This window comes from Apteryx mantelli, chromosome 3 (genome assembly GCF_036417845.1).
Source record: "Apteryx mantelli isolate bAptMan1 chromosome 3, bAptMan1.hap1, whole genome shotgun sequence".
Classification (NCBI taxonomy): Eukaryota; Metazoa; Chordata; class Aves; order Apterygiformes; family Apterygidae; genus Apteryx; species Apteryx mantelli.
Window position 1 is genome coordinate 13656461 of NC_089980.1, and position 27220 is coordinate 13683680.

The following is a 27220-nucleotide window of genomic DNA, read 5'->3' on the forward strand; positions in this document are numbered from 1 at the left end:
AAATATATTAGCAAATGTTTCTAATATAGCTGCACTTGCGAATTTCACAAAACCTGTACAGTGCCAAGCAAGACCAATCTGATGAGTTAGCAGTCATAGTGCTAGGAAAATAATTTCTACTTGTAACCCCAGATTTTCTAAGGGAATGGGCTCCCTCCGAAAACAGAAGTGCTGCTGGGACCCCTTCCAACAATAAAAGCATCAGTGATATTCTCCAAGTTTCATACAACCTGCTGTGGTCAAACAGCTGTAAATGGACAATACTGGGAAATATTGGGACGTGGTATGCTTCTTGCAATCGTTTTTATTAGGCAAATTAACATTCAAAATGAACAGCACAAAAGCAGTACCCAGGAGGTCTTGTCTGATGGAATTGAACTGCTCCTTCCACCTAGGCCAAATTTCTGGTTCTTCTAAATGAAGGAACCCAGGAAACTGCTGGAGTCTCTATAAATGCACTTCCTTCAAGAAAAATGTTTAAACAATGCTGCATTTATCATTCACCATTCTGGAAAATGGTAGCCTGACCAATCAAAGCAGTAAAACCGGGGCAACGTTGCTCGCTTGATTCACTGAGCTCTACTAAAATACGAGAGAAACAGAACTCACTCTCTGAGAGGTAGAGTCTGACATTTTTTAATCGCTTTTGTTCTTCACAAGGATGCCCAGTGCATTGAATACTTCTCGAGGGGGCCCTGCCCAGTTTCTCCCTCAGTAGCTTCTTCCAGGTCCCTGGCGTGAGCCTCTGGCCAAGCGGTGACATAACCCGCCCTTCACAGCCTGAGCTCACGCCGCGTTGCCCGCAGAACCCCTTTCGCTAGGTTCTTAGTGCATAAAACCCACATGGCTCTTTATTTCTCAATTCACGCGCCAAACCAGGGCCGCCAGCACCCGTTACGCCGCCTCACGCTGCCCCCGAGGCTGCCCGCCAACGGCGGCCGTTCGGGCGGGGCGGCGGGCGGAGCTGCGCCATTGGCGCAGCGGCACCACGTGGCCCGCGCTCGCGCTCCCGCGCTCCCCCTCCGCCCCCCGCCGAGGCAGCGCGTGCGCGGCGCAGCTCCGCTGGGCGGGAAACTGCCCGCGCGGCGCCTTCTAGAAAAGCCGCCTCAGCCGCTGGTGCTGCCCCCTTAGGTGTCCGAGCCGCTCGCCGGCAGGCGTGGGCTTCCCTCCTGCGCGGCGCAGGCGCGGAGGCGGCAGCCCCTGCGTGACGTCACGCCGCGCGCCGGCCGCAAGGACCCGGGCGCGGCGGTCGCAGCGCGTTCTGGAAGGTTCCCGGCGGGGCTGCTGGTAGTGCGGGGCCCATCCGCGTCCATCGCCGCCGGGGCTGCCGGCACCGCGGGCTCTGCTCGTGTCCAGCGGCGGCCGTTGCCGCGGGGCCCCTCCGTGTCCGTGTCCGTGTGCAGCGGCGGCAGGCGAGGATGCCGGAGAACGCGGGGCCCAAAGCCCACGGCGGCGCCGGGAACCGGGCCAAGGGCACCTACCAGGACCGGGACAAGCCCTCCCAGATCCGCTTCAGCAACATCTCCGCCGGCAAAGGTGCGGCGCGGCGGGTGGCGGCGCGGCGCCGGGAGGGCTCCGCGCCCTTTGGGCCGCGGCGAGCCTGGGCCCGACCCGCCGCCGCCTCCCCCTTCCTCCCCCATCGCCGGCAGGGCCTGCTTGGCTCTCTTCGCCCCGGCCTTGCGGGGGGAAGGCGGAGCGGGCTTGCTGCCTCCCCATTCATGAGGAGGACCCGATCCCGGGGGAGACGCGTCCTTTTTCGTCCGCCCTTTCGGGTGGGGGGGAGGAGAGAGGGGCAGCGTGGGGAGGGCAGCACCCTTCTGTTGTTTTCAGTGTTGAAGCTTGACAGTTGCATGCGGATTGCCGTGGTCCCTTCCCAAAATTCAGGTGCTCATAGCCGTTTCCCTTGTCTCCCTGTATGTTGCATGCTCCGTTTTGCATTAGTACAGGTATGCTTATGGTGGTTTTTAATGGTAACAGGCTCGTGGTGGTAGGACAAGTGCTTGTTGGGGGAAGCTAAATTTGGCATTTGATGCAAACCCTGGTCAGGTTACTTGGCACATAGCATTTCAACTCAATTTTAAAATGGTTCTAATCAAGTGGTCAGATGTTAATTGATTTAAAATTCCAGTTATGGAAATCGATCCTGAAGTTACAACATTCTGTATAATTTTGTTGTTATTGAGGATGACTTAATGCTGGCAGAATCATTTTCGAGCTGTGTAATACTGGGGAACTTTCTCTATGGAAGAAGCGTTTAGAATGATGGAGGGCTTGTAGTTTTTTAGATCAATTTGCAAATGTATTTCTTTTCTTCTAGCTGTCGCTGATGCAATTAGAACAAGCCTTGGACCAAAGGGAATGGATAAAATGGTAAGCCTTATGCTGAAACTTTAAAGATCTTAAACTTACTGGAGATACTGTAATGTGAATGTGTTTTGCATAAGACAACTCTTTTGCTTTGAACTTCATTCCTAAGCACGAAAAATAGAATACTTTTGGTTTTTGTGACCAAATCTCACTTCCATAAAGGACCTAAAATGTAAAGTAAATGCACATCCGAGTTTCCAAAATAATGTTGACAGGAAAATGCTTTACACTTAGCATCAAATCAGCTTTGAGATTTGCAATTACTAATCAGGACTGTGTTTTCTTCCTCCTTCCTAGATTCAGGATGCTAAAGGAGATGTGACAATCACTAATGATGGTGCTACTATTCTGAAACAAATGCAGGTTCTGCATCCTGCAGCCAAGATGGTAAATATTTTTCTATAGCTTGGACAGTGCTGCATGTTAGAGCGTTGTTTCCAGGACAGAAAGCATTAGAAACATTTCATGTGATTTTGAGCAAGAGATTTTGCTTAGCATACTTCAAGACTGCGTACTTTGATTATAAGGTCTGCTCAGAGTTCCAAGACCGGATTTGTTATCCTGTGTTCTGTATACATAATCTCTTCTGGATGTGTTTTAAGACATAAAAGAATCTAGCCCTATCAGCCTTCTCTCAGCCAAGAAAGAAAAGTTAGTGATGTCCCAAACCAGCAGAATGCAAAAGATTTGAAGAGAATGAATTACATCATGGTTGGGTGATTCTAGGAAAGAACCTGTATCCCTGCTTCTAAAGCAATCCTTTGCTTTGTGTTTTCTTCTGTGTTCCAGCCCCCACCACCCCAGCCATGCTCAATAATAAGGATAATTAATATGGATATTAATTGGACCTGAACTTGGGGGGTGAGGAGGAAGAGTCTTTCACAACTGTTTAGCCTTGTAGCCAGTTTGCGTCTAACCGTGTGTACTTGAGTGAACACGTGCAGGAAACACCAGCCTGGCCTTCTGAGAGCTTAAATGTAGGCCTCCTAGTCTTGAATTGTGGTTGGAGATGGAAATGAGATGCCTGTGATCCTCCTAAGGGAAAAGCTGGACCTGTTCAGTAGGTGTGATCAGTTCTAAGCTTGGGAGAGAAGCTGCTTGACTTCTGTAGGTGATTTGATTTACATCAGTTGTACTTCAGCCAAACATTTATGCAAGTGTGATAAGTGAGTTGCAAAAGGTACAAATTTCAAATCAGGAAAGGCAGGATTGGTCCTGATAGTAAGGTTGATTTCAGTAGCACTGCGTTCTTGAATGATTTTCTCAGTAATTGCCAGTGTTTGTATTAAGTAGCATTATAAACTTAGGTTATAATTTCTTGTTTAGTTGGTAGAGCTGTCAAAAGCACAAGATATTGAAGCTGGTGATGGCACTACTTCTGTTGTTGTCATTGCTGGAGCTCTTTTGGATGCCTGTTCCAGACTTCTTCAAAAAGGTATATATATTTTTTTCTTGAATAAAAACATGACTAGAGGTAGTTACATCCTATATTTGGTTGCACATGTTTAATGAAGTTTAAAGTAACTGTTACCAATTTAAACATGGAAAGTAACTCAGGTCTTCATATCCAGATTTCACCAACGTCCCAGTTCAATAAAAAAATCTCACTGTTTAGCTTTGTATTCTGAGTTGTGAAAGCTTTGTTTTTGATACAGGAAATAGTGTCTAGGAGATGTGGTGAATATTGCCTTGTAAAAACTCACCTGCATCATACTTATTTCTGTCATGGGCACAGATGTATCACAAGAAAGTATAAATGAAACTTGGAGCTGGTGACTCTACAGTTACTCTACTTTCAGCAAATTTATCACTTACAGAATAGGGTCCTTCAGAAAGTCCAGCCAGGAAAAAACATGAACTTTGGAAGCAAAAGTTACTGTAGTCTGTGCTCCGTTAGCTCAGAGATCACCAGAAACGACCTGTGATACATATGGAAATTAGAAGGGATGGTTATAATTGTTGCTCTATGTATTGGCGCTTTTTTTTTAAGAAGGGAAGAACTTACCTCTATCATGAAAACCCCTACTAGCTTTTGTGAAGTAGAAATTATCCTTTCAGAATTTTAGATGTTAGGCTTTCTGGTCAAGAAATGATGCAGAAAGAAGCGCACAGGTCCTGCACATCTAAATGCCATATGTATGTAAAGCCATTAAATAGTAACCCAACTTACACTTTTAAAGCGATATGTCGACTTATCTGACATAACTTTGGGTGAAGGTGCGGATGATGAAAAAAGTAGATGATTGTTCTTCACCTTTTAGGGAGATGTAGTTGTGTTAAAACTTTGCCCGGCTTTCTTTTTTGGGGAGCCCAGTACTGACTGAGTCTGTAAAGAATTACTGATACCTCCTCTCCTCAGTTTTCTCTTACAATCTGCTTCCATCCAGTTCAGGAGCTTCTTCAGCTGTCTGACCTGTCTGGCTTGGTATCATTAGGCTTCTGTGTACACTGGAAATAGAGTAAGGATGACTGGACCTACAGAGTCCTTTTGTGTCTCAGACCTGGACTTTGTAGCTATTTACTTACCGTAGTCTCATTTTGATGTACACCATTTTGCTTGTTGTCCCCTTTCTGGCTCTTACCAAATATTTGCCTGTATTGACTTCCTCTCCCAGTACTGGTGGTACTTGTGCATTCTCTTTACGTGTTCCTGACAGCCAGAAACAGTCTTACCCAGCAATGCTACCAGAAGCAGCTACCATGGTTAGGACCAGCAGCCTGGTATCCCTGAAAGGTGGTTAGAAGATGCCTGTTTAATGGTTTCCAGTAAGCTGCCTGTTTTGAAAAGATAAAGGGTATCAAGCACTGTAGAGAAATTTGGGAACTTCCATAAGCAGCAGTGGGAAACCGCTCTTCAGAAATCTGAAATGAAATCACTGTCAGGCTCCTCACAGGTATGACCTGAATAGCTGCAGCTTTAAGAATGTCAAGGAAAATTCTGAGAACGCATCTATCTGGAATGTCCATGAGAACAAAGAATTAGCAACACTGTAGGGTTTTTTTCCTCAGTTTTAACAGCAGAAAGGAATAAGGGGAAGTCACCTGCTCGCGAAGAATGCATTTTGCTGAAATGGCTTTGATTTATTCTGACGTCAGAGTCTCTCTAAATTAATCTTAAAATGGAAAGAAAGAAGGCGGGGGGAAAAAGGCTTTGGTTTGAAAGCATGACCTTCTAACTACGTATTGTACAATTCACAGGAATTCACCCCACCATTATTTCAGAGTCATTCCAGAAAGCTTTGGAAAAAGGTATTGAAGTATTGACCAACATGGCACAACCAGTTGAATTGAGTGACAGAGAAACCTTGCTAAATAGTGCAACTACTTCACTGAATTCAAAGGTGGGGCTGATACTTAAACTTCCTGCCTTCAGACTAGCTGAGCCTTTCAGTTTTTCCTAGCTAATGCTACTATTCACTTACTTAGAGTTGTCACAAATCTAGTTGTTTTTGAGACCATGCTACTTTCTGTTAGATTAGACTGACTTATTTTAAAAGCTATGGTTGATTGAGATTAATTTGAAGCATACAAACTGAATTTCAGTCAAAATTTTTAGTGATCTTACATGTTAACTGTAAGCATAAAATAAATAGGTAAGCTTAAACTGAGAACAGTAACAGAAAAATCCAGCAGTTTCCTGAGAGCATGTGATAACTCCTCATGTAGGCAATTCTTATTCATGTGCCAGAAACTTCTAAAACAGCATCAAAATCTGGAGTTGAGTTGCCTGCAAGAACTCTTTTCCTGAAACAGATGGATTTCAGAGTTCCTTGTTTTCCCTAGAGGTCCAATAGTTACAAAACGGGAATAATGACATCTCTTCCCTGCTATATTCCTTTGCATTGTAGAGTCACTTGTAAAGTGTGTTAGTCCCTTTCCAACAGAATAATCTGGGAAGCTCTCTAAAGGCTTATTTTAAGAGTTTAAGAAGGAGAAATTCACATTTCTTCAAGTAATTCCTGAAGCACGGGTTTTTCACAACAAAATAGCTGTTTTTTTGAAATTGCATAGCACTTAAACTGCAGTAAGACATCCAGCTGGCTGACAGGGAGGGAAAACGAACTTTGTTTTAAAATTCAAAGGTCAAATGAAGATGTGTAAAATACAATGACAATACCATTTTGAAATTACTAGCCAGCTTTTATCACTGGTAAATGTCTCACACTATTGATTCTTTTCCTTATTATATCCCTTAGGTTGTGTGTCAGTATTCTAGTTTACTTTCTCCAATGAGTGTGGATGCAGTGATGAAGGTGATTGACCCATCTACAGCTAGTAGTGTGGACCTCAGAGATATTAAAATTGTTAAGAAGTTGGGGTAAGAAACAGTTCGTAACTAGAAGATTTTTGACTTATGTATTTTGGGAAGCAAATTTCACAGATTCATGAATTGTTCTTGTTTCCAGAGGAACAATTGACGACTGTGAACTGGTTGAAGGATTAGTCCTGACTCAGAAGGTGGCAAATACTGGTGTAACTAGAGTGGAAAAAGCCAAAATTGGCCTAATTCAGTTCTGCTTGTCTGCTCCAAAGACAGATGTAAGTTAAAATATTACTACAGTGAAATCTTTTGCTGTAGTACTTGAGAGATGTAAATGGAATGAAAATGCATCTTCTTACAATGTTGTGATGTCAGCTCTATTCCACAGCTGTGATGAAGGTCTGCTAGCTTAATGTGCTGGGAAATGGTTAGATACTCGTAATCCTTAAACATAAACAACTCATAGTCGGTATTAGAAAGGAAATAGTTCAGAAGTCTGGTATTTCTCGTCATTTAAACCTCTAATAAGTCTTCTTTTCACTCTAATCTGTTCGTGTCTGTTTGCCTTGAATCCCAGGCTCCTAAAGCTTTAGAATGTAGAACATCTTGACTCTTGCTTTTAAAGTCAGCACTTCTTCATAATACTTGGGTTTTTTCCTCTTTTTAATAGATGGACAACCAAATTGTTGTTTCTGATTATGCTCAAATGGACAGAGTACTGCGTGAAGAGAGAGCCTATATTCTAAACTTAGTTAAGCAAATTAAGAAGGCTGGATGCAATGTGCTGCTGATTCAGAAGTCTATTCTGCGGTATGTTAACTACTGATTCCTAACCTATTGTGTTTGTTGGAGAACAAATGGGATTGATTTGAATACCTGGAAAACTGAAGCCAAGTATTAACACTGACACCGGGGCCCAGTGTGTCAGACTGGCTTTAAAAGAGTCGCCATACTTTAGTATGTACTGACATTCTACATATTCTGGATTTAATAATATCCCTACTTCATAGGGCTTGAGCGCTGCTGGTAAGAGCCAAGCAACTGGCTAGTATAACCCAAATTTACAAGAATACTGTGCACTGACTACTTCCTTCTTGTTTTTAGGGATGCTCTTAGTGACCTAGCTCTACATTTTCTGAGCAAAATGAAGATCATGGTGGTTAAAGACATTGAAAGAGAAGACATTGAATTTATATGCAAGGTAAAGTGAGTTATGTAAGTGGCTATTTGAGTAATAGCCATGTTTAAATTAAGTACCCAGCCAATGCCAATTTATTATGACCCTTTCACGGGTTTCAAGCCAACAAACTGCAATGTTCTGAATGTAATGTAAGAGCAAACAAGGCATTTCCCTGAAAGACATTCTTGGTCTGTTGAGCAGTCAAATTTGTAGAAGGATTAGAAGTGGATGTAAAAGCTGCAGTCCACCTGCGTTTTACTGTAATACGCAGAAGTACGTTACGCAGTATGCTTGCTGAATCTGCGGTTCAGATTCTGACTTTTCTTACTTTTTTTTCCCCTCCAGACAATTGGAACTAAGCCTGTTGCTCACATAGACCAGTTTACTGCTGATATGCTGGGGTCTGCTGAGCTGGCAGAAGAGGTTAACTTGAACAGTTCTGGGAAGCTAATAAAGGTGAGTGAGTGACGTGTTAATACCTTTTTAACATTTGCCAGTTCTTTAATATTAACTACTAACTTAAGCACAATAATTTCAGTAATAGCAAACATTAAAGCACCTACTTCTAATCCCTAGCTAGCCACTGACTTTGCAAGCTTAGTGGGTTTGCTTAGCAGACCTCAGTACTATTACAAAAGTTGAAGATACTAACTGAAGTCTTTGTCCAGAATGTTGTTTTAGTCCATTTTTTTGTCTTTGTTTTAGATTACAGGCTGTACAAACCCTGGAAAAACTGTAACGATTGTGGTACGTGGATCCAACAAACTTGTTCTAGAAGAAGCTGAGCGTTCAATTCATGATGCGCTGTGTGTCATAAGATGCTTAGTTAAGAAAAGGTAACTTCTTAGTTTTGTCAGATAGTGACTGAGTGTTCTAATAACACAGCAAGTTAACTACTTATGCACTTAAAATGAGGTTTGAATTTTATTTATTTATTTTTAAAATCTCTGTTCTCAGAGCTTTAATTGCAGGTGGTGGAGCACCAGAGATAGAGTTAGCACTGCGCTTGAATGAGTATGCTCGCACTTTGAGCGGTATGGACTCGTACTGTGTCCGTGCATATGGAGATGCACTGGAGGTCATACCATCTACACTGGCTGAAAATGCAGGCCTCAATCCTATCTCAACAGTAACAGAGCTGAGAAACAGACATGCTCAAGGAGAGAAAACAGCTGGCATTAATGTCAGAAAGGTAATAAGAAACCATACATGCACAGGATTGTTTTGTTTTAAATTGGGTACCTTAAAGGGAAAATGCTAAACATTATGGCTGAAATAAGGAAAGGCCTAACTTGCGTCTCATGGCTGTATTCTCCCTAAAATTATAGTGTTAGGACAGCTTGTAGCTTGCTCTTTGAGGCTTTACAGCTTATCTTGGGTATTGATAATAGCATATACTTAAATGCCATGCACATAGAACAAGACACTTGTCACTTGTCACTACAGAACCATTATTGGAACAGAAGTATCCTGCAGTCAACTTCTAGAAACAATTCTGGGTGTCACAAAAAAGTCTTTCAGAAACTTAGTTCTGGTGTATGAGGGGGGATACTTCACTCACAAAGAACAGTCTTGTGAAATATTTTCATTGTAAAACACGGAGTTTGTCCACAGAGGTAAGAACAAGTAGTCTCAGTGCTGGAATTGCAGCCTAAAAATACCTGAGCTTAAATAGCTTCCCTGGCACAGGCTGAATAGAGTAAGAAGGAATACTTTTGAAATTTAGAATTAATAATCTTTACAGCTGTCAGAACTAGATAACAGCTCCTTAAATAATTTATTCTTAAATGAGTTTAGAATGCATTCCTTAACAAATTTAGATAAGGCAGGTTTCTTTGTTCATTTTGCGTTAATCTTTAATGCCTTGTTAGCACAGTGGGCTAGCTTCTTGCTTGGATATCTTCACCATGTTTAAGGTAGCATAGCTATATTTGTCATTCTCTTGGCTAAGTTTGAGTGGACATGTGCAATAATATTCCTGTTGAGAACTGAATAGAGTACAAGCTAGTTGATGATTGAAGTTGAATGTCCTTTCCAAAGTTCTGTTAAAAGATAACTTGTTAAAACTGACGGTAGTCTCATGCTCACTAAGTTAGTTACTTGTTCTTGTAGGGTGGGATCTCCAACATCTTGGAGGAGTTGGTAGTCCAGCCGCTGCTAGTGTCTGTGAGTGCGCTGACTCTTGCAACAGAAACTGTGCGCAGTATTCTTAAGATTGATGATGTGGTGAGTAATGTTTGCATCACATTCTGCTTTTTACACAAGCACCAGAATAATTACCGTCATCAAACTTGCTGTATTTCAAAATGTTTCATTCTGTAGTCTCAATTTAAATGCTACTTGACCCTTCGACTTTCTAGTAACTGCTGATGGTAATTGTAGAATAGTAATTAAAAGTAAGTCAGATTTCTGTTAGTATTATAAATACTGTACCTTACTGTAGTAAGAAGTTAATAATGTGACTAGAAAATACAGGATCTTTAAACAGAGGAGTAGAAGTAATTGTTTTGTACTCTGTGGACTTCTTATGCCTGATGTTGTAAATTCTTCTTTGCAGGTGAACACTCGGTAAGACAAATAAAGGAAACGGGACTGTGCCCTAGAGTACCTTCCCTGTAGTTTGGAATATGGTTTCCTCACCAAAAACGCCTATGTGAATCGTCTTAAAGTCTGCAAACACTTATGTACTTTTATCATATTAATTTAATAAAATCTCTGGTTTCAAAAAGCAAATGTTGTTTATCAATATAAGTATGGTAGTCCTTACCTGAATCTCTCCTTTAAAAGTGCTGGGAATAAGAATACCTTTTTCAGTGTTACATTAGCTTTTTTCTGTGCTACGTGATCTGATTTAGCTCTGAAAAGTTTAACAGTAAATAATTAGCTTTTATAATATATTCTGAAAATGCCCTTGAATTAGCTCTCCACTACCCCAGTAACTTAGAGTGCTTCTCTAACTGTTACCTGTAATGGAATGGTGTTTTCACCTTAAATTTGACTAGAGCTAGACTGAAGAAATCCCAGCAACAACAAAACAGTCTCCTTAGCACTTTACTGCATGACTGAAGGAGGTAAAATCCTGACCAGGTCCTGTCTGCATATTGGCTGGCTGTTTCTGGACTTATATCTGGTTCTTAGGGAAGGACTGAAAGTGATTTTGCACAACTCATTGGGGCAATAGTAGCATTGCACACTTAAACATGGCACATACATGCTTTCCAGAGTCCATGTAGCTCTATAAAGTTCTAGAGGAGGTAGTAAGTGTAGAAACAATAGTAAATCTCAAAGCTAAATCTAGTTTAAAAAAGCAGGGATAATAATTGGTATTATTACAAGTGGGCTTGTCTGTATTAATAGGGTTTTATTTAAAACCAGTTTTCCAGCTGAAATAGCTGGAAGATTTAACCCTCACTGTTCTTTTGGTCACTTCCATCATCCTGCTCAACTCAGAGGACCATCTGGGAAAACCGTGGGAATGAGGTCTTGCACACACATACACTGGATGTCAGTGAGGTTGACAACCAGAAGTGAGGGTGATGTTACTCTGTAAGAAAAGGGCTAATAGCTGTGATGATAGTAAATGATAAGATTCTATAAGATCACTGCAACAAGTAGTTGGTTTCCCCAAAATGGGCTGGGAGTCAAATTATAAATTACCCTGTTTTATCCTAATACAAAGTATACTATTTTATGAAGCAGTTCATTGAATATATCCTAAATTCTATTAATACCTGAAGGAAACTCATATACGCTTGTTTGCAAAGGCAGCTTAGTCTTGCTGCATCTTGGACAGTGCATTAGCTAGCACTGCGTGCGCAGGATGACGAGGGTCACTTCATTGGGGTGAGCTGCTAATAAGGTGGTGAACTGGACTGCAGTGGTTTTACCTTTTTGGCTAATGGGAGAATCCTGGCTGCATCAGGATTCATTCAGTTCAGAGTGAAAATATTTCAACTTGTTTCTAGTTCTTAGGCTGAAAGCCTGAATTAATGCTTTAATCCTCTCTACTGCTATATTGAGATGATCAGATTCTTCTTTATGTTTAAACAAGAGATTATTTCTCTTCCTGTAATTATTTCTTGCATTTTTATTTACCATCAAAATTGGATGTGTAGCTTTTGAGGAAGTTTCTGCTACTGAATGTATTGACCAAGTATAGTTGAAATCACTTTTATGGCTATGTATATCATTCAGAATAATTCAAATACTTAAAAAAAAAAAAAGGACAAATTAACTGGCTTTAAAGCTCTGTATGCATAATTTATTGGCTCATTAAAAATCTAAATTAGGCCTTATCCCACAGGATTAGTCTCGGCGATGAGCTCAGTCTTTTAAACTCATCTATCCAGTTCAGGTATTAATTCTTGATTGAAGAAGTTTTCCTTCCCCATCCTCACAACTTTCCAGTGCTTGACAAGGCTTAGCACGTACGGTGTAATCTTTGCATTAAAAAGCACTTGTAGTTTTACTGAAATAGGTAGCTCCAGCGATCCTTAATGCCTCGGCAGAGGGGGCAGAGGGCAGGGGAGCCGCCGCCGCCGCCGCCGCCGCCAGGGCCACAGCGCTGCCCCCCCCCGCAGGAGCCGCCGGCTCCTCCCCGCCCCGCTGCCCGCCCCTGCTGCCCGGCGGCGCCATGGCGGCGGGGCCCGGTGCGGCGCGCCCGCCCGCCGCCTGCCTCCGCGCGACCCGCCACCCGCGCGCCCGCCCGCCGCCGCCGCCCGCCGCCGCCGCCGCCAGCCAGCAGGTAGCGCGGGGCCGGGCGCGGGCAGCGGGGGGCAGCGGGAGGCCGCGGGCGGGCGGGCGGGCGGGCGGCGGGGACGCCCGCGCTGGGCGCCGCAGCGGGCAGGGAGGGGCCCGGCCGGGCGGGCCGCGGTGCGCGGCCACCTTGAACGTGCCCTCTGCGCGCAGGGGCCAGCCAGCCTCGGAAGCTACTGGGCTTTTAAAAAAAACCCTTAGCAGTGACGTGGCGGGCTCGTACCCACGCGGGGCGGGAGCTCCCGGACTGAGAAGAGCGCGGCAGATGGTGGCGCGGCAGGAATCTCTTAAGGAGCTTGGAGGGGCTGGAGGCAGCCGGAGGGCTTCGGCCGCGAGCTGCGCTGAGACCCTCAGGATCGCCGCTGCCCCGCGCGGCCAGCAGGAGGCACCGTGCGCCCCGCGCTGGGCGCGCCCCTGCGGCTCCTTACAGCGCTCGGTCGGGCCTTCCTTCATCTTATGCGCGACCACGACCTTGGGGAGAAAAGGTGGAGACCTCTGCACTGAGAACATGAGGGAGCAGAAACAAGGCTTTTTTGGTCGGAACATAAAAGCCTGTTAAAGTACCTGGGCGTGGAAGAGTATTTATTACCCTCGGCTTTTAGATGAAGAAATTAATCTTGTAACTTTTTAAAACATAGTGCCTAAAAATAACTTAAAGGAAGCCTCTTCCATGTAGACTAACCTTTTTCTTCTTCTTCTTCTTCTTCTTCTTTTTTTTTTAATAATACTTCTCTAACTTTTTCAAGCTTTAAAAATGTTTAAAGCATGTGCTTACCTGCCCCAAAGTGCAAGCTGGCGAAACAGTGTTTAAAGTGAAAGTTAGGCAGAATACTTCCCCTTTCCACAATCCACTGTGAAATGGTAGTAGAAACATTTCTGCAAAAGATACCGCATGACTTACAAAAATGAGAGGCAGAGAAGTTTGCTTAAAAAATGTGGGTTTTTTTTTAAGCTGCATGTAGTAATCGAGGAAAAATTACAGTTCTAAAAAAGTTCTACTTCTAACAACTCCTTTTTATCTTATTTCCTGATATAATATCCTGATTACAGGGATAAACTGTTAAGAAATTAACATGCTTTAGATAGATAGAACCCTTAGGATATAAATTATTATGCAATAAGATTATTCCATATAACTTTGCATTCAAATCTATACATATGTATCTCTGTTTGATGTTATGTATCATTCATTGGACTTAATCAGATTAAGTGATATTATGAACCTCTTTCCCCTTTCTTCTAACAGTCAGAAAACTTTACAAAAAATCTCTTCTAGGATGGTTTTGATTTGGATTCGAATGCTGACAAAGAGCAGACCTTCATAAATGGGGATTGCGACGAGTGGCTAGACTTTTCCAAAATGTGCAATTCAAATCAAGAATATTACTTGAAGCTAGAAGAACTGAAGAACGCCCACTTGGAGACCATGGCGAAATTAGAAAGTATGTATCGGAATAAGCTACGCTTAAAAGGAGTACAATCCTTGGACAAAAGAGATGCTGCTTCTAATATGTGTTATAGGTGAGTTTATTAATAATCTTCAGTTTGGTAGCGCCTTTTATCTGAAGGTTCTAAAGTGCTTTGTAGACATCGTAAGTATGGCAATTTTTTTCTGAAGATGGAAAGTTACTCTCACCATTTCCTATAAGTAGATAATCATAAAAAGTTAGTTTTAATACTTAAAAACGCTTACTCACCTTGCTGCTGAACTGAGGGATTTACAGGTGTGTGTGTGTGTGTGAAGCTGAGACCAGGCAACATGTTTAGTAAAGCATGGTGCCTTTCCTTCAGAAACGCTGATTTGTTCATCATCTAAATTTCTTTAAAACTATGGTCTGGTGTGAATGCCCCATGTTCTTCTCTTTTCCTTTGCCTTGCCTCTCTCCTCTTTCCCATTAGCTCTGTCCATTTTATTTTCATGATGACACTGAAAGTGGAAATCACTGGCTTTGCATCAGTATCTGTTGGACTTGACTCAAAACAATTTTTTTTTTACAGGTCAACTTGGAAGAAGAGCTCATATCAACCTCTAAATTTGCACAAATCTTTTTCCGAGTCTGACTTAAACGATCCCGTGGGTTCAAGTATATCTGATGGGTCTGACAGAGAATTAGCGTTTGAAGAAAATGGTAGTGAAACTGGATCATTGGCATTTGCTAAGCAACAGATTGAAAAAATGTGGGATGGGTTCTCCGTGGAAGACTATATCCCCCGCACCAAACATAGCTTACCAAGCTCACCGGTGTTCAGAACGACGAGGAAGAAGCAGAAGGCATGGTCCCCAAAAGTTACTGTGCCCAAGCCTTTCCAGATGACTATTAGAGAAGCTAGAAAGAAAGAACAGAATGTCAAATCAAAGTCACAGCTTGAAATGGAAAATAACTTACTGAAGAAGCGACTAGAGGAAGAAGCAGAGTGTCAAAAAAAGTTCCGAGCCAACCCAGTGCCAGCATCCGTCTTCCTTCCACTCTACCATGAAATCGTGGAACAAAACAAAGAACGCAGGAAATCTGTGAAAGAGAGAAGCAAACTTATGCTTTTGGCTTCTCAGAAGCCATTTAAATTCATCGAAAGAGAGAAGCAAAGGAATGAAGTTAAGAAAATGCAATTAAAAGACCTTTCTGAACCTGAAAAGAAAACAAAACTGTTCAAAGCAAAACCAGTTCCTAGGTGTGTTTACAGTCCAGCTGTTAATGACAAGTTAAAGGAGGAAGAGCTTTACAGAGAAATAAGAATCAAAATGAGAGCGGAGGAGCTGCTACGTAATTCATCTCTACCCAGCAGCAGACTGGCTATTACAGACGTCAATAAAAGGAAGAAACACAAGTGCATTGAGCCAAAGGAAACAGAGCATAAACCCAAGATCAAATCAAACGTTCCCGATTTTGAAATACTATACCGAAACTTTCAGAAACGGCTCCTGCAACAAAAACAAGCGAAACACATCACAGTCTGCGAACCTTTCGATCTTCGCACTCCCTCTATTCCCTCGAACAAAGGGAAGATTCTGAAGGACATTCAAGAGGATGAAGAAAAGTTGAAAGAAACACGCTGGCCGTATGCCTCTCCCAGGCGTAGACCTCAAGTGAGACATTCAAGCGCAAATTCGCGTCTCTCAGGATTTGGAGAATCTAAATCACCAAAAATCACGGAGTCCACAAAAAGACGGCTACAAGCCATAAGGTGACCACTTAAGTGATGCACTGCATTTTGTAGACTTTTTTTGTACTTCTACATATGTAGTTAATTCTTCTATGCAGTAAATATAGGAGCAATATAAGGACTTTATTATTATTATTATATAGAACTTTAATATATTAATAATTTAAATAAAGGACTGACTTAATTAGTATTTATGATTTCTAAAGAAACAGTATAGCATTTTTCTCAAAATGTCCATAGGAAATGGGCACCTGACTGCTGTTTCCCAGTATATGCCGGAATCATTTAAAATAGCTCGTGTCTTCTGCCCTTTTATTCCAACCCTGTTTTCACCCTGCTTTTCTCTTTTGAATTTTCTTTACCAAAACTTCCTTCAAAGTCTTGCTTTTGATTTAAAATGAGTTCAGCCTCAGTTTATTTTTCCACCCAGGAATTCACTTGAGGAAAAGAGAAAACTGGAAGAAGAACAAAAAAGGAACAGAACAAAGCAGAAACAAAGAGCGAAAAAACTGCAGAAAATTATAACAACCCGGGCTGAGGCCAATGACCCACATCAGAGCCTAGCTCAGATGTCTAAATCCAAATTAAAAACATTCAGGTATTTTGTTGCATTCCCCCAAATCCTGAACCTCTCCTTGTAAGTTTTAGGTTAAACATGCAATGTAAAATATAGCGCAGTCTAAGTTTCCATAATTACACAGTTGATAAATTACACACTGTATAAGCAGCTAATAAAAAAAAAAAGGGGGCCAAATTTAGTATTTCCACTGGGAAACTGTTGTACATTGTAATGATTTTAATCTGTGTGTTTCACCTTACATAATTATAAGGCAGCTAACAAGAGACTCCTTTGTTTGCTAACTTGACATATCGACTAAAAAGGAAAATCAGTTTAAAAAAAATCGAAAGGAGAAATGATAGCCTAGTTACATAGCATCCTTGCACTACCGGACTGCTAGGCGGTGGTACAGCTTTGGTCCTGTCCATCTAGTTCTCATGTAGCGAACACTTCACTTCTTTGTCCTGGTGGTTTCCCGCTTAAGAGGAGCGAGTGGAGCAGTAACATTATTACAACTTTAGCACATATATTAACAGCTAACCAGGATGCTGCTGGTGCTCAAGAGGGATGGGATCCAAAGTTACCTTTAGTAGAGATAGATACAAACATAAGTTTTTAACTGATTGAGCAGAGTAGTACGTAGGAAAAAACATCAGGGCTTTTGTTAAAACGTGCCGTAGGCTGACAGTCAATAGATAGATCAAGGTCTGAGGAAGCTGGAGCCAAGTCCAGAGCTGCTGCTTGACCTTGCGTATATGTCTAATTTAGCATTTCTGCTTCCTATTTTTATTCATCCTGGAAAAAACAGTCCTGTCTGAATGAACCTTTAGCGAGTTTTTTAAACAGTTTGGGTACAGTTGCACTGCAGTAGTGTCTGCTGTCATCTGAAGCATGGCTTCATGGAGGAGGCGAGGGAGGCACTAACAGTTCTGCCTCTGCTGTTTCGGGCACGGGCGGCTCTTGGGCAGAGCGGTAGGAACGATAGTGCACGCACAGGGCAAAACAATACCAGGGCTGCCTTAGCGGTATGAGGGGACCAATTAGGAGATACGCCCGATTATAAGATCCATAGCTTGTACGGGCAACTGTTAAGTTAACGTACTCAATTTTAAGGAAGGTGTTTAGAATATTGGCCAGGGTAGAGGTGGTATGGAGATCTTTCTAAAAAGGGTCTGGAGGCGAGGGCTGTCTTTATGGCTGCGAATTTAAAGGTAACAAACAATGAGGTTTCTCATTCTTTTTTGTTTTATATGGATCTCTTCTTTCTTTAGAGTTAAAATAGGAATAGTTAAATATAGTTAAAATAGGAATAAATCCACCATGTTCCTAATAGACTTTTTTACACTCTGGCTGTAATAAGCAAATTTGCTGAAATATTGCAGCACCTTCTGCCAGACAACACTACATACTGTTTCACCACCAAACCTCGTAACGGTTATTCACCACCAGTGTTGCTTCCCTGTGACCAGAAACAGAAAAAGCAGCACAAACAGCAGCACACAGTCTCATGCACTAAAAGCATGAAGCGTAGTGGCCAAGCAATGTAAGCAAGGGTGCTAGAACGAGCATTGCAGTAAGCGTTTTCCTTGGCCACGGGGGCAGTCCCTGACTAGCCAGGATACCTTGAGGACACCAGGATACCTGCTGCCTCCCCCAGAGGCAGGTGAAGCCAAAGCACAAAGAGGAAGCAGCAGTAGTCTTAGAAGCAGCAGGGCTGAAGCAGGGTCCTAGGGAGCAGGCAAGCAATGGCAGAGGTGCATGAGAAGAGCAGCAGTCATTTCTAAGCGTTTTGCCTGAGCCAGAGCTCCAGCACAACTGGTTTTGCAACGTGGCCAGCAGGTACTGTTAATGGCAAGAGCTTTACGATGCAAGTGGAGGTGCTTCTGGCTGGACAGGGTCTCCTCGGGCAGATGATCTACTGACTAGGACAGAAGCAGAAATGAATTTGAGTTACAGTAGCAAGGTGGAGATTTGAGAGAGATGATGGGTGTGTTTGCAAGTTTGGTTTGAGTTCATTCAGTAGCAAACTTCACCTTACGGTATTTAGCTTAAGCATATTTTATGAGTATTGTAAAACACTCATGCTTAATTCTTGTCTACGCACGTAATTATGCTCCTACAAAGCACGACTGCTTCCCTGGTGCTGATGCATTAAGGCTGGTATAAGTGCTTGACGTGGTAATGCTTATTTCAGCATAGGCTGGGTAATAAGGTATATTAATATAAGTGCTCTTCTAATAGATAATTGAGTTTGTAGAAAGCCTTCTGAGAGAGTGAGCAAATAACAACAGTGAAGTTCACTCCTTCAAAATGGTGAAAAACTGCCTCAAAGCACTGCAATTTCTGCAAATATTGCAGAAATTCAGAAAATGGTAGGTGAAAGAGGAGGGAAGAGGCGGTGTATAATGTCCCCTACTTTACCCCCCCACACTTGTACTTGCCCCTAAATATCTTCAACTTAGTAACGCCAGAGGTGGCCCCGTGCAGAGGCCACTTGGAGCCAGGGAGATTGATTAACTGTGCTGCAGACCCGTGTAAACACGGCAGTGTTACTTCCAGGGCCTGCCCAGCAGGACAGTCACTTCCAAAAAACACTCAAGCTCATTAGCGGCGAGCCCGGTGCTGCTTCACGCAGCAGCACTTGACACGGCCTCTCCTTCATTTCCCAGCACTCCAGCTTCCAGAAGCTTTATTAGCTCAGGTGCAACCGGAGCTGGCTCCATGTGTTTCCATGGGGCCTGATCAGATGAGCTATCCTGCAACTGAGGCAATGAACTGCATCTGCAAGAAGCAGCTCAAAATTTTACAGTGCTGTGGTAAAGACAAAATCCTTAATGGATCTGAGCCGAGCCTGTCTGGTCAGGGTCCTTGTCACACACCCAGGAGGATCACGACCCATGCTACCGGGATTATCTAGGGCTTGCTGCGAGCTAAGGTATGATTTCAGTTGATGAATCAACAGTTTAGTCATCCCACTATATTGACTGGATCCTGGAAGAGCCAACTAGGAAAAAAATAGCATACTGTCATCCAGAACGTGGCCACCCCGCTTGCAGGTTAGACTGTTCAAGTAGCAAAGGATTCTTCTCATTAAGTGCAACCTTAAAGTACTGGGTTTTGCTTTATGATATTAAATTAATGCAATTACACCAATTATGGTGTATTCTAATTATAGCAGTCCTTGCAAACTTCAGTTTTGCTTAGGACAACTGGAATTTCTGTCAAAGTATGAATTCAGCGTTTAAGGAAAAACTCAGTCTCAATTAAGAATCCAGACTCAGAAAGACCCTTATTTAACCTCATCAGCAGGGACCTCTCTCTGCAGATGCAAAGTGCCTAGTTCAGAGACAGTTTTGTTCAGTACTTGCAGGCGAGCAATTGCTGTGAAAATGGGACAATTTATCTCAGACTCTGTAACCAACATAATTTATCCTTTATGTATTTTTAAGTAGGACAATATTTAGTTTGTCACAAGCAATTAAACTTTCAGCTGTTGTAGGAAATTACTTCTTGTATTATAAAGTAATAATCAGTATAATGTACTATATTTCTCTTAGGAATTATGAGAAGCAGAGAATGCAAGAGTATTTGCAAGAATTGCAAGAAATGGAAGAACGAGTAAACCAAAGGCCATTGCTTTTGGAAAGAGCCACTCAGGTTGTCTTGTATTACGTCTTAATTTTATCTTCAAATGATGCCTAAGGCATTTGTAGTACTAGTCAAACGTTTTTAGAAGATATTTGAAAAATATTTTTGAGAGCAGTAATTGTCCATTTTAATCTCCATTGCCCTGTCTCCATAGAAATATTAGTAGTATTTGTGGCCAAGCATTCATGGCTTGCTTGCACAGAGGACTGAGATGGCTCTTGTAAACATGACCTTTTTTTCTCCCAGAAAACAACTATTCTAGTTACAGTGCAGGGTTTTTTGTTCTTCTTCTTTTTTTTTTTTTTTTTAATACTGAGTGTACTTTAATAGTCAATGCTGTAATACAAATTTTGCTTTGTTGTTAAATCAGAGTTGCAAGGAATTATAACTTGTCATCTTCCCCATTGGACCTGAGTCTGTTACTTTTTCTAATAGCTCTCTCTTGTTGTAAGCAACTTATAACACAAACTTGAATGTCATTTGTCACATCTTTTTGCTAAATAATTTTATCAAAATCTCACGGTAAGAGCTGGCAAAGAGTACCAATTTAGATGGGGGGTTTTTTGTTTGCCTGAAAGCTACAAATACAAAGGTATTGAAATCAGAACCACTTCTATTGGCAGATTTTTTTTCAATTACTTAAACTATAGTATTTTCCTAATTCGTATCTCACCCTACAAATAAAATGTACCTAAACAGCATGAAGACTTGTTTTTTCTGACATGTAGCATGCACAAGTCTCTGAGGCCCAAATGGAACTGAACACTAATTAATGGTTTGCCCTAGCAAATGACTAATACTGTCAAGTGCAATGTTCAGAAAAAGTCATGATGGTCATTTAGTCTTTTAACAGGCCAACACTGCAAACACTGGCACAAAAAAAGAGGTTTTTTGCTTTTGTCTTGAAGGGAAAACCCCATCATGTCTGATTCAGGTATAATGTGAGTAGCTCTAAATACAACCAAAATTTACAGCAAAAATGTGAGAGGTGCAAGTTGGGAGAGAAGTTACAGGTGAGCCCAAGCATTCTTTGTGCCTGCTATGAAGTTAAATGCTTTTATATATTTTTATATATATATATATATATATATATATATACACACACACACTATATATATTCGCATGAGCACTCTCTCTTTATGTGTGTGTGTGTACATATATATATATATATATATATACATGCATACACACATACCCTGTTTTTCCCCCTCTGTTTCAGTACAGCCATGCTGATAGTGCGGGCACTGACTGGATGCCAAAACTAGAGAGAAGTAGCAAGTCGTAGATGTGGTTCTCAGTCTGTTCTGTCGGTTTGGGTCTCCTGGCCTGCATCCACCCATGGAGCAGGATGTGTAGGCTGGAGGACAAGTCCACCTCGCTCAGATCTTACTTGCAGGAACAGAATTTGCGCCCTCAATTTCAGAGGCAGAGATACAGATTGTGTAACTTCTCAAAGAGCCGTGTAAAGGGGTGGCTCAATGCTGCTTTTAGGGCAGTCGCTCTCAGTGCGGGCAGACAGAGATAGGGAGGAAGAGGGGTTAAGGGAGAAGCCCCCGGAAGACTGCACCTGGTTTCTCATGCCTCTGCATCTTGCCCCCGCTCCCTCAAGAGCTCAGTCAATAATACAGCTCTTCTTTAGCCAGTAGGGGCAGGAAGCAACCTGGGCATAAGCTAGCGCAGAGAAGAAGGAAAATTCAGTGTAAAATTTTTGAGTATTGTTTTGCTATTCTTACCTGCGAGGAATAATCACGTAACCTGTTGGATGCAAATAATTAAACAGAGCATTAGTATAATAAACAAAAGTATCAAAAGTCAGGCATTTAATGTATTTAGGTAATACTTAACTGTTCTTTTTTTTCCCCTACAGAAAAATGCGAGAATAGCTGCAGAGCAGCGTTATTCTAACACGCTGCGAGGACTCGGGATATGCACAGAGTTCGTTTCAAGAAAAGGGCAAACAGCTAGCTTGCTCGAACACTCCAGTGCTGAAGGTTTTAAAACCTCCACTGATGCTAAAAAAAGGTAGAGATTACCAAAGACTTTTTTTTTTTTGCCATTGCATACCTAATAATTAGAAAGTTATTTTTAATTTTTTTTGAGGAAATTATTTGTATTATTTCTCAGATAACTGTCTAACTATAGGTAGTTAGCATTACTAATGTTAGCATTACTTTATTTTTTATTTTTCCTGAATTAAATATTACTTGATAAAACAGAGGGGAGCACTGGATATATAATGTAATGAACTTCAAAGAAAAATGAAGAAGTAAAACAGTTTTGATTTGTTCTTTTTACCAAAAATTCTGCCAGCTCACTAATAAGTCTTGTTTCATTCTGTATTACCTTTACTGAATTTTTAAAATATGCCTTTTTTGAAAATATCTTTCAATTTTTTGACATTATGATATAGAAGGAAATAAAAGTGGGGGAAAAATGGAAATATCTGAGCAATGCTGTTAGAAATACTTCCTAGCATAAAAAGATACCCTAGTGTCCCCCCTTCCCTTTTCCTCCCCCAGTTTTACTGCAGCCTAGTCTACCAGGATTTGTCCTAGATTACATGAAAGTAGGATTCCTTTAAAGCCTACTGGAAAAAAAATCTTACCTGAAAAAAGAAATCCCACGTACAAATTATCTTTTCAGACTCAGCAGTCAAAGAAAGAAAAAGGAAAGGAAATCCTTTGAGGAAGCAGCAGACAGCAGTCCCCGATCTGAGCAGTCCTGCAAGCAGGAGGAGGAGAAGAGAACAGTGGTCAGAGCCTCCACCCAGGATGACCACTCCAGTGAGGAGGAGGAGGAGGCGGCAAGAGCCAGCCTTCATGCTCATGAGCTTCGCCACGCAGGGGAGGCCAGTGCCAGCTCCCACTCTGACCAGCGCTATGAAGAGGAGGAGGAGGAGGGAGCAAAGGCAGGCCTGCTGCTTGACTCTTGCTACGAGGAGGAGGACGAGGATGAGGACGAGCATGGGGAAAGATCCAGCTCTCAGTCTGACCATCCCGGTGAGCAGGGAGAACAGGGTCAGTCCGATCCTGAGGCTCAGGGTGCCTTCAGATACGATGATGAGGAATATGAAAATGATGATTCAGAAGAGAAAACCAGTGATGATGAAGGTGACTGAAAGGAAGGCAAACACATTTCAAAAACACATTTCATTGCTGGCAGTGAAACAGATAACAAAAGGAAAACATGGGTTTCTGCTACTGATACAAAGCTGTGCAAATTTAAAGCTCTTAACTTACAGTCTTTCCAGGACAGAACTTGTGTCTATTTTCCAGTAAGAGAGATCAAGTTTTTCATTTCCATCAAGAAATTTCTTTGGTTACTTTTATATTCACCTTTTTTATTCTGGAGTTCCATGACATTAATACACCTCTGTTCATAAAATGAACAGCAACAACTGTTTAAAAATAATGTCTCACATACTGTGATAGCAAGTACTGAGGTTTTAACATGTCCACCTCTCTTTCCGTATGCTGGCCAAAACCAGATGAGATGGCGATGGAGATTTGCCTCCCCATCTCAAACATTTCGGTCCTTCTGCGATCTGTTCCTGTAATACCTTCTCCTATGGCAATGCAGTGATGGGAGGAGCTCTCATGCAAGACCTGGAGTGTTATTGGTAGAGTAGGCACAAGGAGGACAACTTCTTGTGTAGTCAGAAAAAATGACTAAATGAATCTGTTCGCTTCCTCCCTCCACTTCTAATCCATGGGGTTTGGCTTCTGCCTGTTTAAATTGGACAAACTGGCTCAGTGATGGGCCAGATGAGCGCCAGCAGCAGCAAAGAACAGGGATTGCTGCTTTTCCAGGAAGCAAGCTGCTAGGTCAACTAGACTATTTTATCTAGCTAAAATATTAACAGTATCTCAGTTGCTAAGGGCTCTCCCTATAGAACAGAAATAAAATGTCCAGAATACTCTGAGAGGAGTCCCTTAATTAAACTTCCACAGAGTTTTTAATGCTTAGAAATGAGTGATTCAGGAAAAGTCAGTAGGACTTATTCTTATCTTAAGAAAAAAGATACGTTATATGCTGCAGATTTTATGTTAGCATCTAACCAAGCTCCAAAATTGTTTTAACTCCATTTTGTTTTGAAGAGCTCTTCCCATGATCATGTAAAATAATTCTTTATAATGTAATGACAAATACTGACATTAATTTTCAAATTTCTTTATTGAGACATTAAACAGATACTGTAAAAAGAGGAAATTTTTACATCAGGATGAAAGTGCAATCAGCAACTGTAATTATTTGCATAAAAGCATGGTGAGGAAGAGTTTTACTTTTCTCCACGTACTTGCTACTCAGAACTGCAGCTACTACACAACAAAAAATGCAGATGGAGGCTTTTTTGACCCCATTCCTAACTTTCCTGCTAACCATGTTATACCCAATATTAGGAGAGAAAATAAAAGAAAGTATCTCCATAGTAACGGATCACTATTAAGGATTTCAAACAAGTTTTGGGGGCTTAGTAGAGAACAGAGTAAAATGTTACATTGCACAGGGACTCAAAACACATTCAATGAATAGTGGAAAATACTGTATTTGTTAAAACTACCAAGTTTGCAAAGGCATCTGAAATGACTAAGAATAAGGTTTTTTTTTTAATCTCCTTCCACATCGTATGCAAGAGCACCAACTGTTACTGTTCATGTTCCTCCAGACTTTGAAGAATTGTGTACCACTGCTTGGAAGTTTTTTATCATTCTTTTTATTTATATTTGAAGTGTGGATTGATTAATACCAGTTTTAAACTTTAATTTTGTATTTAAATAAAATATCCCTTGTATATGTATCATACACGAAAACATTAATCATTACTCCACAGTGAAAATCATCATTTACAATCTCTAGTTATACCAGACAACCCCCCCAATACAACCTCACGTTTAGTTTGCTTGTGATTGTACAGCTCTTCAGAAGTACAGAATACGGGCAAGGTGTTACTGCATTCATAGCCACGCACAACTGATACATGTCTCTTTCGTAAACCTTCTGTTTTGAAAGAAGGCAGAGCAGCTCTGGATTTTTTTTTTCTCTCGCAGAGATTATTTGAAGGGTTTTCAAATGTATTAAGATCATATAGCGCTCAAGCAGGGGCTCTAAAAGCATACAATATATAATTGTTGAACCTTTAAAGGTAGGGAGTAATAACCATTACTAAAAAAACCTAATCTTTGTACTAGAAGAATAGAAGGTAGCAAATAGAAGGATATCTTTTTCTTAAAAAGGAGTCTTGAGAGAGGAGTCAAGGACCTACGTAGATTTAGATTGACTTTTTCACTGATTTTTTACCATATTACCTTAATAAGAAATAGAATTAATGAGCACATAGATAGATGTGATATAACAAGGAAGAGTCAACACAGCTGTTGAAGCATGTGGACACCATGTTCTCATGAGATGAAGGGTAGACTGGCCTGAAAGCTAAGTAATTACTTGACCTCCTTTTTGGTCAGCAGGATGATTTAAAATACAGACAGAAGAGCAAGAAGCTTATAGGATGATAGCAATGAAATGAAGGTGACTATATGTAAAGAAGAAGAAAAAAAATCCAATAACCCCAACATGAAAATCCAAATACACTTGAAAAGCTTTGGTAAATTACCAAGATGCAGAGTAAAACCATAGGAGAGGAGACTAGAATATGTAGTACTTTTCTGTCAGCACTCAAACCTATTTGATGCGATTAACACAAAGAAACAAATCATTTGAATCACACAAGATTGTTTGGTTAGAAGCATTTTAAGGGAAGCAGCTCATTAGAACAGAAATGATGAGTGTAAATCCTGTGCTGGGTTTCTAAATGATCCTCATAGTATTGAATGTGAGCAACAGCCTTATTTAAAAATTCTGTACTAAATCTACTTCTGTGCATCTGCTCGCATCTGCCACAGGTTCCTGCTAAGTTAAGACTGTAAACTCAGCGTGTCTGCCATGCTGGAGTAGGCTGATGCTACAGGCAGCCTGAAGGGTCAGCGGTATCTCTTGACTGCAAGGCACTGGCTTGCAAGCGTACATAATTTGTAGGGGGTACACGTCCAGGACAGGGATGCAGATTTTGGAAGTTCAGGGCTCGCAGGCAGCGCGGTTGCTGTGGGAGGGCTCCAATACCTGATGAGTCCCAGGCTGCGAGTTGTCAAGAGGTCACAGGACCTGGCCTGCAATAAGCCAGCTGCATTTACTGATATCTGCAGTCATCGGAGAGGTTATGTCTTCAGCAGTAGCAAACTATGGGAAAAGGAGTACCATTGCCGAGTAAACCCCTAGCAGTGCAAGGTCCACAGCCAGAGGAAAAAAATATATATTTTGAATAAGAGCCAGATGCTGTGCCCCATGTGCCCATTCTGCTTACACCAAATATCATCCTAAAATGTTAAAATATTAACAGGTTGTAGAGAAAGACTAAATATATATATATTTACCGTGGATGTGTTAAAGTAAGAAATCAGAAGTTTTAGACATCATGCCTTTTTCTGGGTGCAACGCAACATAGTGGGTATCATTTTCAGATGGGGAAGCTGGTACCAAAAGAAAAAGTTCAGATATGAGTGCTGCCTGAACACCTGTTTCAAAAACAAAGCATCCAACTTTGAAAACCAGACTCCAAAAGCACAAGACCCAGCTGGACTCCAACCCCCCTGTGGGAGCAAGAAGAGATGCTACTCTGGACACAGTGTCATGCTTTGGCCAGATAACATCCCTTCTTTAGGGGGTGTTTCTCTATTTCAGTTGCTGTCTTCTAAATTTATCCTGCATTTCTCAAGTGTTCTTCGTACATACGGCACCGCTTCTTCTAGAAACCATCTTCTTGTGTACATGATTAGCATAACATCAAGCAGGAGGTTACATTCTCTTTTCCTTTGAGGAAAAAATTATTACATCGTTACCTTTCTGAATTAAATGTCTGAATTAAACACAATGTTACAGTTTCTCCTAACACAGGGAAAAAACAGAAGAATTTGACATTTTGGAAAAAAAAAAAGAGACTATTTTTAAGTGACTAAATTATTGTCTCATTTAGACTCCTTAGGCTTCCAGAATGGCAGGAAGCAAAAAAGTTTGCCCAACGGAGTTTGAATTGAAATGTCATGAACCTTCATTGAAATGTCAGTCTTCCATCTCCGGTTGTATAGTCTTTTGCTATTCACTTGGTCTGGGGTAGAAAAAAAGCCCTTGCAAATTCCAGCAGAACTCAAAATTGTTTCCTTCTTCAATACGAATTGTAGGTATTTGAGGAATGCCAGATCAGAACTAAGACTTACAATAGTATCAGAAAAATTCT

At 41.5% G+C, this 27220-nt stretch overlaps 2 protein-coding genes across 4 annotated transcripts; both read left to right on the forward strand.

Moving 5' to 3' along the window:
* The first annotated feature begins 1213 nt into the window (after positions 1-1213).
* CCT4 (chaperonin containing TCP1 subunit 4) lies at positions 1214-10541 on the forward strand. Of its 2 annotated transcripts, XM_067292711.1 has the most exons (14): positions 1216-1536; positions 2318-2370; positions 2665-2754; positions 3694-3802; positions 5566-5708; positions 6564-6685; positions 6774-6906; positions 7299-7438; positions 7733-7829; positions 8154-8264; positions 8514-8644; positions 8766-9000; positions 9921-10034; positions 10366-10541. In XM_067292711.1, exons 1-14 carry the CDS (start codon positions 1419-1421, stop codon positions 10378-10380), a joined length of 1611 nt encoding a protein of 536 aa, XP_067148812.1. In that variant the 5' UTR covers positions 1216-1418; the 3' UTR covers positions 10381-10541. The 2 variants fall into 2 exon arrangements, with proteins under 2 accessions (XP_067148813.1, XP_067148812.1); XM_067292712.1 differs by lacking the exon at positions 9921-10034 and having other exon boundaries at positions 1214-1536.
* Positions 10542-12538: 1997 nt separating this feature from the next.
* On the forward strand, positions 12539-24735 carry FAM161A (FAM161 centrosomal protein A). Of its 2 annotated transcripts, XM_067292713.1 has the most exons (7): positions 12539-12552; positions 13810-14084; positions 14562-15746; positions 16156-16323; positions 19842-19941; positions 21800-21954; positions 22576-24735. In XM_067292713.1, the coding sequence occupies exons 2-7, from the start codon at positions 13924-13926 to the stop codon at positions 23048-23050; spliced, it is 2244 nt and encodes a 747-aa protein (XP_067148814.1). In that variant the 5' UTR covers positions 12539-12552; positions 13810-13923; the 3' UTR covers positions 23051-24735. The 2 variants fall into 2 exon arrangements, with proteins under 2 accessions (XP_067148814.1, XP_013805436.1); XM_013949982.2 differs by lacking the exon at positions 12539-12552 and having other exon boundaries at positions 13731-14084.
* Positions 24736-27220: the final 2485 nt, after the last annotated feature.